Here is an 18,845-nt window from a genome sequence, read left to right as displayed (position 1 = left end):
TAGAATATCAAATACCAAACCTTAAAATTCAACTAAGAACATTTTTCCCTCCTTCATATCAACTATTTTTCTCCTAAGTTTTAATGAAAAATATAAACATGAAAATTTGACTGGATCCATTTTGTGATCTGGAAACACCTTAACACGTTCCTTTTTTTCCACATTCACTTTCAGAATCACAAACTCAACTGCTCTACAAGTATCTAGCACCAAAAAGGGAAAGTTTGTAGAGGCAACCATGCCACATCACATAAAGTGACTAAATCTGCTCAGAGTTATCTGCAGGGTTAGTCCTGTGGCTCTTAACCTTTGCTGCATTTTAGAATCACCTGGAGTACTGAGAAAAGCCCACCACAGGCATGCCGCCTTCACTGACTCGAATTCAGTTAGTCTGAGGTGGAGCCAGTCGAGTTTTCAACTGCTCCCCCAGATGACTCTGATAGGTAGTTACGACTTGAGAACCAGTGTGGTAAGTTATATGAAATAAGATAGCAAACACTGGAACAACTAGCTGTATCCAGCTGAATATACACAACTTTAGTGGATTTTAAGTTCTGAAATACAACAGCATTATGTCCATCTGATGTGTTAACTCTTGTCCCTCCTCTCATGTTCTTCCACGCTAGATCAAAATATTACATTAAATAAATGCAGAAACTAATACATTATTCAAGTACTAATAAATTTATTCAGAAATGCACACACTGCCAGGTGTGGTGGCTCACACCTGTAATCCTAGCATTTTGGGAGGCCGAGGCAGGCAGATCACTCGAGGCTAGGAGTTCAAGACCAGCCTGGTTAACATGGCAAAACCCCATCTCTACGAAAAATACAAAAATTAGCCGGGTGTGGTGGCACATGCCTGTAGTCCCAGCTACTCAGGAGGCCGAGGTGAAAGAATCACTTGAGCCTGGGGGGTGGAGGTCGCAGTGAGATCAGCCACTGTACTCCAGCCTGGGCAACAGAACGAAACCCTGTCTCAAAAAACAAACAAACAAAAAAAAACACCCACAAAAGTACACAACTGTTACACATGTCTATTATGTGCCATTTGAATGAAAAATAGGTGATGCCGTAAGCAGGTTTCCCTTAACCCCAATATTAAAAAGATCAAGTAGATAACTGTTTAGAAACATACCAACTCCTTATAAAAATCACACTTGACAACTGTTCAAGGTAAACATTATGAATTAACAGGCACTGTTTTCACAAGATCGCTATGTCTGAGAGTTCATGGCAATGATGATCATAAGAACATCCTGCTTAACTGGCCTTGGGGAAATATTCTTCAGCACTAGCTACATTATCACAAATGTGTATATAAATTAGATGACAAGACGACTGATCCTAAATTCTGACACTTCTGTGGGGAGATGACGGGTATTTAGACATAGTATTGCAACCAAAAAATTAAGTACATATAGTCCAAGTTTTGAAGGGCAACTGAAAGACTAAATTGCATCATAACATAAAAGTATCTTTTTTATCTTAAATGTGATATGTAAAATCTGGTAACTAAAACCAAACAACTCAGTTAATTATTTTTCTTTTTTTTTCTTTCTAGAGTAGATCTAGTCCTGAAACCAGATGAGTTAGTTCTTTAAAAAGCAAAATACAAAGCATACTTAGCATACAATTCCCAGGTTCTGAAGTGCAGTAAATGTGTAATGCGGGAAATACATCAAATGAGAATGGATTTTTACAATTTGACTTCATAAAAAGAATATATAAAAGTAACATGTCGGCCGGGTGCGGTGGCTCACGCTTGTAATCCCAGCACTTTGGGAGGCCGAGGCGGGCAGATCACGAGGTCAGGAGATCGAGACCACGATAAAACTCCGTCTCTACTAAAAATACAAAAAATTATTTTTTGCCCACGTGGTGGCGGGCGCCTGTAGTCCCAGCCTCGGAGAGGCTGAGGCAGGAGAGTGGCGTGAAGCCAGGAGGCAGAGCTTGCAGTGAGCCGAGATTGCGCCACTGCACTCCAGCCTGGGCGACAGAGCGAGACTCCGTCTCAAAAAAAAAAAGTAACATGTCAGAAAAAGCTCTAAGAACATGACCTCGTTGGAAAACAACCGTTTTCCTCAAGTGAGTCAAGTGTCAGACGACGCGGCAGCTGGTGCTTCTCTCCTGTGCGCTTCCACAGGACCGGTCTCTGCAGTTTGCTGTTTCCCACTGTCATTAGCTGAATGCATGTCTCCTTCACTACGTGGTGATACTGCAGGAACAGGAACCCAGTGTGAATTCATTTATGATCCCTTAGCATAGAGCTGTGTCACTATGGGTGGGATGAATACTGTGAGTGTTCAAATAACTGAGAATAAAACACTCTAACCTATGACAGTCATGAAGTATCTGGTATGCACTGCTGCTGTCAAGGGTTAACCAAATTTTATATAGCCCTTAGTTACCACTTGTTAACCCATTTATGCCTAGTGTTCCATTATTGGAACGCTAAGCTTGTGGGATTTATATTCTACTGCTCAAGGTCACTGACAAGGCCTGATTTTTCACACAAAAAATTTGCAACCTCTGGCATAAACGGGTTAAAAATTGGTGTATTTTGAAAAACAGTATTCTTCAACATATATTTAAAACACTACAAAATTACTTCATATAGTATCCACTTTAGTAGTCAAAAAACAAAAACAAAATCAATCAAAATCTTCAATAACAGAAAAGGAAATGGCACAGCACTACAAGCTTTGGGTCTCTTGGTTGTAACAGGGACAGTTAAATGGCCGCATGTTAGGATTATACTAACAGGGCACTGCTGTTGCTTTATTACTTTTTAAAAATAGCTTTTAGGAACTGAAAAAATACAACTTAACCACTAAGGAAGTAAAAAAATCACTCATAGTATGGCTCTCTCTCTCTCTCTCTCCAGACATATGGATAATAAGGGCATGAGAACCTTCCTCCTCATTCCCTGTCACTTCCTCCTGTTTCCCTGTCACAGAAGGTAACTCCTGTTAAGTTTGGTAGATGCACACAGACATCTCAAAACAGGATTTCCTATCTCATCAAGCTAAAGTAATTATAGCTATAAATTACACTTCAAGAGGAGTTTATAAATTTGATAAATGCATAAACTGTTTTAGCAGTGTCAAGGCAGGGCTTAGAAAGTGACCTCAATTCTTATAGTGACAAAGAAAGATGACTCTATCCACTTAAAATTCTATGTTCTGTGACCAGCCAACAGAGCCTCTCACACAAATGACTTTGGGAGGACCACGATACGACTGAAAAATGAAAATGGTCGGTGTTGAAGGAGTCAGGTCTCATCATCTGCAATTCTGTCAAAATCAACGGAAGGCAGGAGATCATGGGCAAAACGCTTTTGCGTTCTTTGGTTGATTCTACCTCGAATTCTTCAACTCAAATTTGGCACAACAATAATATGAAAAATGCTGATAAAATTTGTATTCTTTTCAGAAGGGGAATGCAGAATAGCAGCTGGTTCTACCATCATATACATGACCTCATCTGTGAAACAAATTATAGTATCTTTCTCACAGAACTCTTGTATTAAATGAATATATGCAAAACTCTTAGAATACTGCCTAAAACACAGTTAACTACAGAGGTGTAAGTTCATATATCTTCATAATAAGGATAGTATTTTCTTAAAAGAAAAGCTAATAGCAGCTGATTACTCAAAAATTATGCAGTGATTTTTATTTTGGGGGCTCAGCTCAATAGCAGGTAGCATAAAATGGCTTGGGGGACAGGTGATCAAAGAATAGAAGTCCTTTAAAAAAAATGGTCTTTAAACAATTCTAAACTCAAAAGGTCTTACAACAACTTGATTTCAAACGTAAAACAATCACCACCAACAACCAAAAAAAGGTAAATTTTCACCCTCTTTTTTTTTTGGATAGCGTCTCACCCTATCGCCCAGGCTGGAGTGCAGTGGCACTATCTGGGCTGACTGCAACCTCTGCCTCCCGGGTTCTAGCAATTCTCCTGCCCCAGCCTCCCTAGTAGCTGGGATTACAGCCGTGCATCACTACGCCCAGCTAATTTTTTGTATCTTTAGTAGAGATGGGGTTTCACCATGTTGGCCAGGGTGGTCTCAAACTCCTGACCTCGTGATCCACCTGCCTTGGCCTCCCAAAGTGCTGGGATTATAGGCGTGAGTCACCACACCCGGCCTCATCCTAATTCTTAAAACCTTCAATGATTAATAAAGTAGCAGAGAGTCATTTTGAGGCATAAAAAAATTCTGTACAAACTTTTCATTTAACGCTTAACCAAAACAAAATAAGGCCAGGGTGGAAAATATCTTATATGGCATTATTAAGTTCAGAGATTTCTACATACTAAAGATAAGCCTGTCATGGAAATTATGAAACTCTCAACAGGTGCCATAAAACAGTGAAATTATCTGATATCATACACAACACCTGATATTGCACATCATGGAAAGCTTTATTAACAAAGACCACAGGGTTTAACCAAATATTGAAAGGAAAATAAATACGCTACCGTTAACACCCACATCCAGGAAAAGCTTATGTATGAATTATAAGTTTTAAATAGGTGAGATTGCTTATTTTTTGACATACAAAAATTGCAAAATTGTCAATCTTTAAGAAGGGATATAGTAAAGGCTTACCATGTGAACTTTCTAGTTTACTTAGGAATACAGAAATAGGTAATTAAAATAAATTGTGCAATCATATATTACATCAATCTGCCCAAATTATAAATTCAACGATGCATTAGGACTGTATTCGGTGCAATCAAAACATTATCAGTTACTGCTGCTGCTGCTAATGCTCATGCTCCTAAGAGAAATGTGTTGTAAAACCAGGCAGAACGGGCTGGAGAGAGAGACTCTCGTGGACTTGGAGGATGAATAAGCATTCCTTAATTAGCCCATCAGGTTAAGTGCAAGCATTAATGGGCCCTTCCTAAAGTCTAGCTTGACATCTTTCTCCAAACATGGCCAAGAAGAAAGTTCCATTAGCAATATTAATACAAGCTTAGTTGATCATTTTCATTCAATTAACTTCTTTCAATTAAATAGATAGCTTGACAAAAGCAGTGATAAAAGACCCAAAGGGACAGCTGATGACTCGAACTGAACATTAGTGTGCGAGAGGTCGCTGGTATTAAACGGACTGTAAATCCAGCATTCAATTTGGAAAATGCATTTCTTCTGCTCTCACTCCTTTAATGAGCAATTTTAGCTGACTAGATGTGTTTGCCGCAGAAATTTCATGGGAAGTCAAGCACCTTTTTCCTTTTCTTTTTTTCCATCCCAACAGTTACATTCTCACTGGTGGTGGTTTCCTGCCAACATTCCAGCCACAGTAACTCAAAACTTCACTTTCTGGTTAAGAATGAAGATATGTTAAAATAATTTATATACAACTAGCATTAAAAATTAATGACCTATTTTACTTTGTTAATCAATTTTTGAAAGGTTTGAAAAAATAATAAAATCTAAGAAATATTTAGTGAAAAATAAAAACTTTTTAAAAACTGTATTTATATTTCATCGTGTCACAGTTAAGTAGTTAGGGCCACATAGAAAAGATGCATGTAACAAGATTTAAAAACATGGTTTTAAGTGAGGCAAATGTAAATTAAAATGAAAGTAATTTTAGTTAAAATACCTTAATTAATCAAAAGTACTAAAATTACTTTTCTTAATTAAAAAGTTATATAGGCCAGCTGCAGTGGTTCACGCCTATAATCCCAGCACTATGGGAGGCAGAAGCAGGAGGAACCCATGAGGCCAGGAATTTGAGACCAGCCTGGGTAACACAGTGAGACTCTGTCTCTACGAAAAAAACCTAATACATTAGCTGGGTGTGGTGGCACGTGCCAGTAGCCCCAGCTACTCAGGAGGCTGAGGTGAGAGGATTGCTTGATCCCAGGAGTTCAAGGCTGCAGTGGAGTATGATGGTGTCATTGCCCTCCAGCCTGGGAGACACATCAAGTCCATGTATCCAAAAAAAAAAAAAAAGTCTTGCAAATTAAAACGTGTCTGAAACAAACCTGCATTTTTATTCCTCTGCAACGAGTCAAGACAAAAATCTGTGTATTTTTCAATGTCAGTAAACAAAAAAAATACTCTATACCTTAAATAACTGAATCCATCTTTTCTGTTCCATCTGTATGCATTGTTGCATTTCAGAGCTAGTAGTAACTCCAATACTCTGAAATGCCGTAATATATTCTTCTCGAACTTCTGGCTTGGTTTCTGGATAAGCCAACTTGATGATCCCCAGGCATGCATCTCGAAGACATCGAGACAACATTACCAGCTCTTCTAAAGTAAACGGCATCATTGATGATTGTCTTTGACCTACAACTAAAAAACATAATCCAGTTTTCTATCATTTCCTTTTCCATCTTTTAACACACACTGAAAGACTTAAAAAGCTTAAAACTTTTCTACTGTCTATGAAAACTGATGGGCCAAGTGGCCAGCAGCAAATTGGTTTCTCAAAATCCTTACCTTCTATGGGATCACCGAAGAATTCGTTATCATGTATGGAAATTAGTGAATGACTAAACAAGGAGCTAAAAAGGTAAAACAGTGGGATGATTCGACTAGAATCTTCAAAAGACATAGGAGAACCCCTGGATATCACCTGAAGCAATGGTACCATAGACCTTGAATTAAAGAAAATAAGAAAAAAAACAGTCACTTTAAAATTAGTCTTAGTTTGGGAACTAATTAAAACATAACATCAAACAAATATAATCAGGGAAAGTAACATTTGCATTAGGAATTAAACTATTTAAAGGCAAGGTAAAGTCACCATGGCAATGCAGGTTAATAAACAGCATAGATTAATACAAAAAAACAGCACACCAACCCATTAATCTTCACTAAGGTTTCTGCTACCTGTATCAACTGGGTAACGAAGTTACTAAGAGTGAGCCAGTCGTTCCCAGGCTAAGGCCCTAAGAAGAGCTCTAATAAGGCCACCACTCAAGACACACATGTGGGCTGGGCGCGGTGGCTCACGCCTGTAATCCCAGCACTTTGGGAGGCCGAGGCGGGCGGATCACGAGGTCAGGAGATCGAGACCACGGTGAAACCCCGTCTCTACTAAAAATACAAAAAATTAGCCGGGCATGGTGGCGGGCGCCTGTAGTCCCAGCTACTCGGAGAGGCTGAGGCAGGAGAATGGCGTGAACCCGGGAGGCGGAGCTTGCAGTGAGCCGAGATCGTGCCACTGCACTCCAGCCTGAGCAACAGAGCAAGACTCCGTCTCAAAAAAAAAAAAAAAAAAAAGACACACATGTACTTTACTCTTATGAGTAGAGTACTCACCCCCTTCCCTTCTACTCAACATATTTAATAAAGGCAAATCATTCTGGTCTCAGGAAAAATTTATCCAGTGACTTACTTTTGGTAATGTTGAAAGCTATTCAGTATTGAAGCCAAACTGGAACCTTAAGAAACAAAGTTTCCTGTTCTCTACAGTGGCCTTGCTCCCACTGTCCACTTTATTCACCAGCTCCCATCCCGCTCCTGCTTTCACAGCAGCTAAGGCGGTCTTTACTCAGCAGCCTCTTTCACCCATCAAGAGCTATGATATATTAAATTAATTAGCCAGGTGTGGTGATATGTGCCTGTAGTCCTAGTTGCTTAGGAGGCTGAGGCAGGAGAATGGCTTGAGCCCAGGAGGCAGAGGTTGCCATGAGCTGAGATTGCGCCACTGTGCTCCAGCCTGGGGAACAGAGCCAGACTCTGTTTCAACAAAAGTTTAAAATATTAAGGAAAAAAAAAAAAAAAAAAAGGCTGGGTATGGTGGCTCACGCCTGTAATCTTAGCACTTTGGGAGGCTGAGGTGGGTGGATCACAAGGTAAAGAGTTCGAGACCAGCCTGGCCAACATGGTGAAACCCCGTCTCTGCTAAAGATACAAAAAATTAGCTGGGCATGGTGGCACGAGCCTGTAATCCCAGCTACTTGGGAGGCTGAGGCAGGGGAATCACTTGAATCCGAGAGGCAGAGGTTGCAGTGAGCCAAGATCGTGCCATTGCACTCCAGCCTGGGCAACAGGGCGAGACTCCATCTCCAAAATAAATAAATAAATAATTAAAAAAGAGCTATGATATATTAAATTGACTTATTTCACCCAGAACTTCTTTTCTCTCATTTTTAAGTCTGGTTCCTTGTCTTATGGAACATTTCGCTAACAGGCTCACCTGCAAGCTCTTTCTATAAAGTCCATGGTCCCCTCTACCAAGTCAAATCAATCACAGGTTAACAGACACTGTGAGCAAGATCACTCTCTTATCTCCCCAAATATCCATTTCCACAAAACTACAGGTATATATTAGATGAGATGTAACCAGGAGTCAGGATCTACAAATCATGTATGAAAGCAAAGCAGAAGGTAAGGCCACTTGTTGTAATTAGTGGGGCTGTAAGGAGCTTGGCTGAGCCACCTGGAGCTTTTGAGTCTCCATGGTGCATGGTTCAGGGGAGGGCACTGCCATCATCAACTGCTTTGAGAACAGGAACCCATCTGTGCACCTGAAACTTTGTTCCCACAGAGAAGATACACTATGTCCACATGCTACACAACCTGAGCATACATGATCCATATTTGTAGTTGTGACACTATGCATTTAGCACTATGCTGAATGGATTCATCAATGAATGAATGCCAGTCTTCCAAAATTTAAACGTTGTAGGGACATTCAAAAAGGGACAAAGCACAATTGTCCTACCTCATTGACAAAGCCAAGATGACACAAAAAGGTTGTTTACATGGAGGATAAAAAAGGCACGGGGCTGCCTTAACTGGACAGGGGTGGCTTCTTTCAACAGCCCTGCCTATGAGAGCTGGAGCCCACTCCTGTGTCTTGATGAGCCTGCTTTCCACTGTTATCCCTGACAAGAATCCTTGTACTTGTACTGTTATCCCTGACAAGAATCATCACCACCAACACATCATCAGTTATGCACACATATTGCAGGATGCATAAAATTCTTATACTGGGTCCAAAAAAAAAAAAAAAAAGGGACAGGGCAATTAACCAACAAAAACTTATTTGTCCTCTTCAAACCCCCTGTGAAACAAGCAAGAGGAATGCATCATTTTTACTTTAATGACAAAAACTGGAACTGGCAAGGATACGTGCCAAATGAGACACAGGTCTCTTAGTTCTCTGCTGACCACTCTTTCTGCTATAAACACTGACTCAAATATTCCTCTGAAAACAGATCAATCTCAAAGACTTATGTGCAAATAAAAAGTCTATAACATACTGTAATGGAAAAGACACTGATTCACACGTAACTCAGGGGAGCTAGGTGAATTACTGACCATCGGTGAGACCTGAGGCAATCCCTAACCTCTCTCTAGATCTTGAGAACAAGGGTTTTCAAAATGTGTGCCTGTGGGAACCACTCCTCCTCCTTGTCCAATGTCCCCTACCCTTGCAAAGAGCTTTTATTCTTAAGAACGGATTATCGCTTTAACAGGTTTTCAGAATACTACTGTAGACTGTTTTGAGATTATTTTATCAAACAGCCAACACCAGCACCTACTGCCCACATTGAAGAAATCTGGGCAAAGCATCTCTATGCTATGTCGTAGTCAAGGGATGCCTAATGGAAAACAGTACCAGCTGGCTATGGGTTCCTTCATCTTCAAGAAGGAAACTAAACTGGCTGATTTCAATAGCAAGTACTGAAAATGAGGTACATGAATAAAGATGTTATTTGCAAAATGTCTGATGTGCCAAAATTCACTATCCATCTGGAGATTGTTTAAATGTGGTCTGCTAGACTGGGGTGAAGAATAGTGCTTCTCGGTTGGCCCCCAAACCATCTGTACCTCAATCACCTGATGAGCCTGTGAGGTTGCAGTCTCCAGGGTTTCTAACCCAAGTCTTAGAGCAGGACCAGAGAAGCTGAATTTTTTTTTTTTTTTGAGACAAAGTTTCCCTCTTGTTACCCAGGCTGGAGTGCAATGGCGCAATCTCGTCTCAAGAGAATATGCTTTTTTTTTTTAGTGGGATACAGGCCGCCACCATCCCGGTAATTTTTTGTTTTTTAGTAGACGGGTTTCACCATGGTCTCGATCTCTGACCTTTCCCAAAGTGCTGGGATTACAAGCGTGAGCCACCGCGCCCGGCCGAGAATATGCATTTTAACACGCTCCCCTGATGATACTTCTGCCCACTAAAGCTGTAAGTCCTAGCAATGCAAGCCTTACTGTGAAACTATTTTTGACTTAAATTGAGTGCCAGTTTCAGAACATCAGTTATTTCATCTTAAACTTTATTCCCAGTAGGAAATATGAGACATATACAGATGATGCCTGACTTACAATGGTTCAGTTTAGGATTCTGCAACTTCAAGATGGTCAAAGGTGATTCCCATTCAGTAGAAAACATACTTCGAGTATCCATAAACCATTGTTTTTAAGCTTTCAGTACAATATTCAATAAATTACATGGACATTCAACACTTTATTATAAAACTGGCCTAGTGTTTTGCCTAGCTGTAGGCTAATGCACGTGTTTTGAGCACGTTTTAGGAAGGCTAGGCTAAGCTGTGAGGCCTCAGTAAGCTAGGTGTCTTGAATGCATTTCAACTTATGATATTTCCAACTTACAATGGGTTTATCAGGACACAGCCCCATTGTACCTCAAGGAGTATCTGTATTGAGAACATATTAATACACTGTCAGTTTCTTGAGGGACTTCATTCTAATAAATTAAACAAGTAAGAAGACATTCAAATTATCAAATTGTCTTTTAATAAGATTTGTAAAACTACCCTATCATAAAATAGTATTAATAATTTAATATAATTAACAATATCCCACTTTTCTTTCACACACCATGACTCCATTTCCTTAGCAAGAGACAAATGCCATAAACAAATAAGCAATTATCAGGCAGAACTATGACAGTGTTTCTGTTGCTAAGCTGGGGCACTTATGGGTAAACGATAATTTCCTGTCCTAATGATTCTCAATCTCCTTCTGCCCAAAACAAACCTGTCACTAATGAAAACAAAGGCTGGCAGAGTCAGAAGTGGCTGAAATGCACCAAAAAATACAACAAAACATACTTAAAATCTTGTATTTTGGTTTGGAAATGAAAGAAAAGAATTTCTCAAGACAGTAAATCATTCTAGGAGTCTTTCGTCTCTGCTTTAGCCACCCACTGTTGATGCAAGATAACTCACTTAAACCTTTATGAGTTTCACCAGTCACAGTGGCAGCAGTAAAACTCCCCTTTCCTCACTTAAGATTCAATAAAAAAATGAAAAATTTGAAGTAATAATATTGAGAAACTGACATTCCCCTTTCATTAGTATGAACTGTTGTGTCCTCATGATTTGAACACCAGTTCCATCATAAAGGGGCTGACTGTGCCTGGCTGAGTGACATATGAATATCTTTTGCTCTACGTATTGCATGAAAAAGCTCAAAATCCAGAAATCTCAACAAGAGTTTTCATTATGACTGCACACAGCAAGTTAGATTGCAGATGAGTGTGTTTATATTTTAGATACACCACCCCAACCCACCAAAAATTCTTCTTCTAACTTCTTTTTCCGAAAATGGAAACAAGACCACCTTCTACACTCTTGCCCTACAACTGAGATGTGTCTTCCCACCACTGAATGAGCTAGTTCACAGCATGGAGTCAGTAACGGTGACTGCTATTATCACTACTATCACGAGCATGACACGCAGTTGCATCTTGTAAGTTTAGTCTCCAATTAACTGAATTACACGCTTCATCTTTTCCGATTACAGCACAGGGGGATTGGCACAGACTTCTTCTTTTTTCTTTTTTTGAGAGCAAGTCTTGCTGTCGCCCAGGCTGGACTGCAGTGGCATGATCTCGACTCACTGCAACCTCCGCCTTCCAGGTTCAAGTGATTCTCCTGCCTCAGCCTCCTGAGTAGCTGGGATTACAGGCATGCGCCACCACGCCCGATTAATTTTTGTACTTTTAGTAGAGATGGGGTTTCACCATGTTGGCCAGGCTGGTTTCGAACTCCTGACCTCAGGTGATCCGCTGGCCTTGGCCTCCCAAAGTGCTGGAATTACAGGCGTGAGCCACCGCGGCTGGCCAGCTTAGACTTCTGGCAGAGGAAAAATTCAACAACAGAGGACTAGGCTGTCAGTTTACCATGAAGGTTTTTAAGTATGAAATTCCTACCTATTACATACTCAATTGAAATATGTATGTCAAAGATGCTATTTTTTAAATTACATGATTCAAATAAGAAAAATCAAATTATTTCAACAAATGTTTAAAAACTTCTACACTGTTCTAATGTTTGCGGCAGTCTTTAATTTACTTCAAATCTGTATTTTCACTGTGAAAAGAAGAGTAAAGTCATGGAGCAAAGCAACTTCCAAATGTCTGCTTTTTCAAAAAAATTGGCTAGGATATTTAAAGGAAACTTACCTTCAGATAAAACCATACTCTCTGTAATATATACAGATAAGTAACTGTTAAGATTAGACGCTGATTTTTCTTTTCGTGCAACTGAGACCATCTGGAACTTACCTTCTAATATGAAATTAAGCCCAGTATAAGCAGGACTTAAAACAGGTTCTGGCAACATTTTTGATTAGACTGCCACTTCCTGTGCCCTTGAGCTCAATTTATAAGTCTGTATAATACATACCCTGTGATCATCCGTGTTGACATGGAAGATATTAGAAACCAAAGATGTCTCAGAAACCTGGCATTGAAGGCTAAACTGTAGAGAAGCCTAAAAAGGAATAGGAGAAAAACACAGAACAGTAAAGCAATTACTTATTCAAAACATTTCTTTAAAAAAAAAAAAAAAAGCGATACACTGAAGATCAACATACAATTTAGCAAATCTCTGTACTAATACCACAAAAAGCTGCCTCAGACAACCAGCCATTTGATGAGACACCGAGACACGGCTCCCAAAGGTGTCAATCTGCAATGTTACCAAGCTAGGAAAGCCCGCCCTCCCTCCCCTGTGGCTGTGAGACCTACCCCAAAAGATAAAGATACAAGCTGTTTTCATGCACAAGTTGAACCTGCTCCCCCTCTGCTACATATCGTATTAATATATGACAATATTATATATTACTATTGTTATTACTGCTTATACTTTTCTTTTTTTTTTTTTTTTTTTGAGACAGGGTCTTGCTCTGTTGCCCAGGCTGGAGTGCAGTGCCACAATCTCAGCTCACTGCAACCTCCACCTCCTAGGTTCAAGTGATTCTCCTGCCTCAGCATCCTGAGTAGCTGGGATTACAGGTGCCCGCCACCACGCCTGGCTAATTTTTGTATTTTTAGTAGAGATGAGGTTTCACAACGTTGGCCAGGCTGGTCTTGAACTCCTGACCTCAAGTGATTCACCCACCTCAGCATCCCAAAGTGCTGGGATTACAGGCGAGTGCCACTGCACCTGGCCTACTTAACACGTTTAAAATTGGTAAAATATTTAGTGACGGACTCAAGTCACTTTTCTTGAAATACAAAAAATGTGCTGTTATCATCTCAAAAATAAATCTAAAAAAATGTATCTTAAAGATTTTTAGGCCAGGCACGCTGGCTCATGCCTGTAATCCCAGCACTTTGGGAGGCCAAGGGAGGCAGATTGCTTCAGCCTAGGAGTTTGAGACCAGCCTGGGCAATGTGGTGAGACCTCATCTCTATGAAAAGTTGGGTGTGGTGGCTGTAGTCCCAGCTACTCATGAGGTTGAGGTAGCAGAATCGACAGAGCCCAGGAGTTCGAGGCTGCAGTGAGCCAAGACTGCACCACTACACTCCAGCCTGTGTGACAAAGAGATCCTATCTCAAAACAATAAAAATAAATAAAAATTTAAAACTCTTCCTCTATAATATTAGATTTAAAAAAGACGAACTTTGTGAAGAATGCGTGAGCATTTAAATTAGCTCTATGTTGTGTACTGCATGTTTGTGACAGGATAAACATTCTAGCCACAATTGTGTAATCAGCTAGCATAAATATTTTTTAAGAGATGAGGTCTCTCAAAATCCAATAAAAAAATCTCATATTTGATCGGTCGAGTAATTTGTTGCACTCAATCCAAAACACCAAATTCACTGTTCCATATCGGCACTTTCTGAGTACACCATAGGAATTATGGAGTACTGATTAAAAAAAAAAAACTACTAAACTCCATTCTTATTTTAATGTAATGCATTTTGAGATATCCAGATGGCAATAAGGGTACATGACTGAAAAAAGTGAAAGCACGAAAGAGCATGTGAGAAACCCTTAAGCTAGAAAGAATCTATTAGATCATTCAGCCCAGCCATCTTTCCAATGTCATGTAGGCTAAAAGCAATGTTTGCATAAGAAAATGAAGGGACAGTGATACATCTGTTCTAAGGTCCTTCCAGCTCAGAAGTATTATGATTTTATGAAAACATGCATGATGTTTATCAGTCACACGCCATGACAAAGTGGGGACACACTGCATTCATTCTAGCAAGAGCAGAATCTCAAACGGAGTCTCTAACAAATATTATTGGAAAATATTACTTAATAAGTATTTAATATTATTGGAAAAATGAAAAAATGGTAATAATACAAGTTAAAGGAGACCAATTAAGACATGTAACTAAGTATGCTGTCTGTCATTAATGTTCAAGCAAATTTCCACTTAAAATTCACTCTGAAATATGGCCGGACGTGGTGGATCACGCCTGTAATCCCAGCACTTTGGGAGGCTGAGGTGGGCAGATCACTTGAGGTCAGGAGTTCGAGACCAGACTGGCCAACATGGTGAAACCCCGTCTCTACTAAAAATAGAAAAATTAGCCGGGCGTGGTGGCAGGTGCCTGTAATCCCAGCTATTCAGGAGGCTGAGGCAGGAGAATTGCCTGAACCTGAGAGGTTGAGGTTGCAGTGAGCCGAGATCACACCACTGCACGCCAGCCTGGGCGATAGAGTGAGACTCAGACTCAAAAAAAAAAAAAAAAAAATTCACTCTGAAAAAAACCTATACTGTTGAAAAGGGAAGCTGTATTAGAAAATGATAATAGATACCCTATCTCTGAGATATTTAAAATCCTTACCATATGCCTGATAAGAGTGCTAACGTTTTTTCTTGCCTTTGTGGAGTTTTATTTGCTAAGAATACGCAATAGTCATATGGTAAAAAGAATAAGAAAAAAGCTATGAAAAATATGAACTTTCGAAATAATTTGAGAAGGTAGTATTTGCTTATTTTCTCTTCAGTTGAGAAATTGAGTTTTTAAAAAATGTTATTAAAACAAAACAAGGCAAAAGAATGTTAGCCACATGGAATCTTATCTACCCAGAAATCATCAGTTAATACCCTGCTATAAATCCATCCAGACCCTTGTGTGTACACACAGAAACAAAAATGAGTTCTTCCTACAGGTTCTAAGAGTTTGTCACTAAGATTATAATTAACATCTTTCCATGTGAATGTATACATATTTCTGAAATATCACTTTCAGAAATACACATTTTAAAATTTGTATTTCAAGCTAACCTTGACAGAATATTTACTAAATCACTCAATAAGCAATAATAAAACAAATTATTAAACTTTGAAAAATAAATTTCTGCATCGCCAAGTCATTCCTAAGCCAAAAGAACAAAGCTGGAAGCATCACGCTACCTGACTTCAAACTATACTACAAGGCTACAGTAACCAAAACAGCATGGTACTGGTACCACAACAGAGACATAGATCAATGGAACAGAACAGAGTCCTCAGAAATGATGCCGCATATTTACAACTATCTGATCTTTGACAAACCTGACAAAAACAAGAAATGGGGAAAGGATTCCCTATTTAATAAATGGTGCTGGGAAAACTGGCTAGCCATATGTAGAAAGCTGAAACTGGATCCCTTCCTTACACCTTATACAAAAATTAATTCAAGATGGATTAAAGACTTACATGTTAGACCTAAAACCATTAAAATCCTACAAGAAAACCTAGGCAATACCATTCAGGACATAGGCGTGGGCAAGGACTTCATGTCTAAAACACCAAAAGCAATGGCAACAAAAGCCAAAATTGACAAACGGGATCTAATTAAACTAAAGAGCTTCTGCACAGCAAAAGAAACTACCATCAGAGTGAACAGGCAACCTACAGAATGGGAGAAAATTTTTGCAACCTACTTATCTGACAAAGGGCTAATATCCAGAATCTACAACGAACTCAAACAAATTTACAAGAAAAAAACAACCCCATCAAAAAGTGGGCAAAGGACATGAACAGACACTTATCAAAAGAAGACATTTATGCAGCCAAAAAACACATGAAAAAATGCTCATCATCACTGGCCATCAGAGAAATGCAAATCAAAACCACAGTGAGATACCATCTCACACCAGTTAGAATGGCGATCATTAAAAAGTCAGGAAACAACAGGTGCTGGAGAGGATGTGGAGAAATAGGAACACTTTTACACTGTTGGTGGGACTGTAAACTAGTTCAACCATTGTGGAAGTCAGTGTGGCGATTCCTCAGGGATCTAGAACTAGAAATACCATTTGACCCAGCCATCCCATTACTGGGTATATACCCAAAGGACTATAAATCATGCTGCTATAAAGACACGTGCACATGTATGTTTATTGCGGCACTATTCATCATAGCAAAGAGTTGGAACCAACCCAAATGTCCAACAACAATAGACTGGATTAAGAAAATGTGGCACATATACACCATGGAATACTATGCAGCCATAAAAAATGATGAGTTCATGTCCTTTGTAGGAACATGGATGAAACTGGAAAACATCATTCTCAGTAAACTATCGCAAGGACAAAAAACCAAACACCGCATGTTCTCACTCATAGGTGGGAATTGAACTCATGGACACAGGAAGGGGAACATCACACTCTGGGGACTGTTGTGGGGTGGGGGGAGGGACAGCATTAGGAGATATACCTAATGCTAAATGACGAGTTAATGGGTGCAGCAAAACAACATGGCACATGGATACATATGTAACAAACCTGCACATTGTGCACATGTATCCTAAAACCTAAAGTATAATAATAAAAATAAATAAATAAATAAAAATAAATAAATAAATAAATTTCTGGGCCAGGTGCTCACGCCTGTAATCCTACCACTTTGGGAGGCCAAGGTGGGTAATCACCTGAGGTCAGGGGTTCGAGACCAGCCTGGTCAACATGGTGAAACCCCGTCTCTACTAAAAATGCAAAAATTTGCTAGGTGCGGTGGCGCATGCCTGTAATCCCAGCTGCTCAGGAGGCTGAGGCAGGAGAATCGCTTGAACCTTGGAGGTGGAGGCTGCAGTGAGCCAAGATGGCGCCACTGCACTTCAGCCTGGGTGACAGAACAAGACTCCCTCTCGAAAAACATAAAAAAAAGACAAACAGAGCCAGCGGAAGATGGGGGAGGGCAGTGGCCCTGAGCTCAGTGAGCAGGAGAGGAGGTGTTCCAGGCTGTGGCCTCCCAGCGCGCAGGATTTGCAGAACTTAATATGAATGTTAAGAACTTGCAAAGAAACTTGAAAACAGCCAAAGAGATGACATATCAAGAAATAAACTGGCCTTGGTTGAATTGTATGAAGATGAAGTGCAGCGCAAATCTTCCAAGTCTGATAGACCTAAAGCTGCAGTCTTCAAGAGCCCACGGACACCACCTCAACGTCATTTACAGGTGGAGGATACAGATTGGGTAATTCCTTTTGTAAGCGGTCTGAATATACGTATGGAGAAAATCAGCGGCAAGATGTTCAGATTTTGCTTCAACTGTGGAGCGATGGTTTCAGTTTAGATGATGGAGAATTGAGACCTTACAAGGAACCAACAAATGCTCAATTTCTGGAGTTTGTTAAGAGAGGAGAGACTCCCCTGGAGCTTCAGTGCCTTGTTCATGGTGGCCAAGTGAATTTGGATATGGAGGATCATCAGGATCAAGAATACATAAAATCTAGATTGAGGTTCAAGGCTTTTAGTGGAGAAGGGCAAAAACTTGGAAGGCTTACACCTGAAATAGTATACCTTCCTCTCCAGAAGAGGAGGATAAATCAATACTTAACGTGGTTGTTCTTACTGATGATTCAGTGCCAACAACAAAAATTCAAATCAGGTTAGCAAGACGGGAGTCGTTTGATACAAAGATTCAATAGTACACACAGGATCCTGGATGTCCGGAACTTTATTGTACAGTCTCGTCCTGAATTTGCAGCTCTTGACTTTATTCTTGTGACTTCATTTCCGAATAAAGAGCTAACAGATGAAAGCCTGACACTGCTAGAAGCAGATATTCTTAACACTGTGTTACTCCATCAACTAAAATAATATTGTTCCTATCCATGCAGTACCACCTGGGAACAGATGATGTGCCATATTAATAAGGACAATACCTCCAGCATTAAAAAAACCCAAATTATTATTATTTCTACAGAGAAATTTTGGTTTTATTGTTATTCTGTCTTCCAACCTGAATACAGACAAATTTGGATTAGGAATAGACCTTGAGATAAGTATGTTTGAGTTTTTAGTTGAAGGACTGGCTTATGCTGATAGTTTTTGGATTTGTAGGCAAATCAGTTTGTTACATACTTAGTGTTAATGTTTTGTTTGCAGAAAAAATGAAAACCCCTTTTTGATAAATGCATTTGGTAAAATTTGCATTAAAGTTTCTTGATGCAGCATTGACCAACAGCCATTAAGAAATCTTTTGATCAAATAAGTTGAAAATTTGTCTGTAACACTGAAAAGTGTCTAGTTTGATTTTGAAATGGTTTGATCATACAATAATTATTTCTCCTATTAAGATTTTACACATCCTTTTTACTTACTGATTTAGATATATTACTAGTATCAGAAACTACAGTTTTGCCTTGTATTTTACAGAA

General features: G+C 39.6%; 1 protein-coding gene and 1 pseudogene across 2 annotated transcripts in view; one reads left to right on the top strand and one right to left on the bottom strand.

Annotated features, from left to right (window-relative positions):
* Positions 1-18,845, bottom strand: part of UBE3C (ubiquitin protein ligase E3C) — a 135,943-nt gene that overhangs the window by 57,114 nt on the left and 59,984 nt on the right. For both annotated transcript variants that reach the window (XM_032753233.2, XM_058428585.1), the window contains exons 11-13: positions 12,640-12,726; positions 6,473-6,630; positions 6,093-6,325 (exon numbers count right to left, since the gene is read on the bottom strand). In XM_032753233.2, coding sequence (XP_032609124.1) covers positions 6,093-6,325; positions 6,473-6,630; positions 12,640-12,726 — 478 coding nt within the window. The remainder of the gene's footprint in view (positions 1-6,092; positions 6,326-6,472; positions 6,631-12,639; positions 12,727-18,845) is intronic.
* On the top strand, positions 17,371-18,285 carry LOC116809370 (UBX domain-containing protein 2B-like; annotated as a pseudogene).

The sequence above is a fragment of the Hylobates moloch genome, unplaced genomic scaffold, assembly GCF_009828535.3.
Source record: "Hylobates moloch isolate HMO894 unplaced genomic scaffold, HMol_V3 SCAFFOLD_1, whole genome shotgun sequence".
Classification (NCBI taxonomy): Eukaryota; Metazoa; Chordata; class Mammalia; order Primates; family Hylobatidae; genus Hylobates; species Hylobates moloch.
The sequence above is the reverse complement of the archived record's forward strand: the minus strand, read 5'-3'. Positions and strand labels throughout refer to the sequence as shown.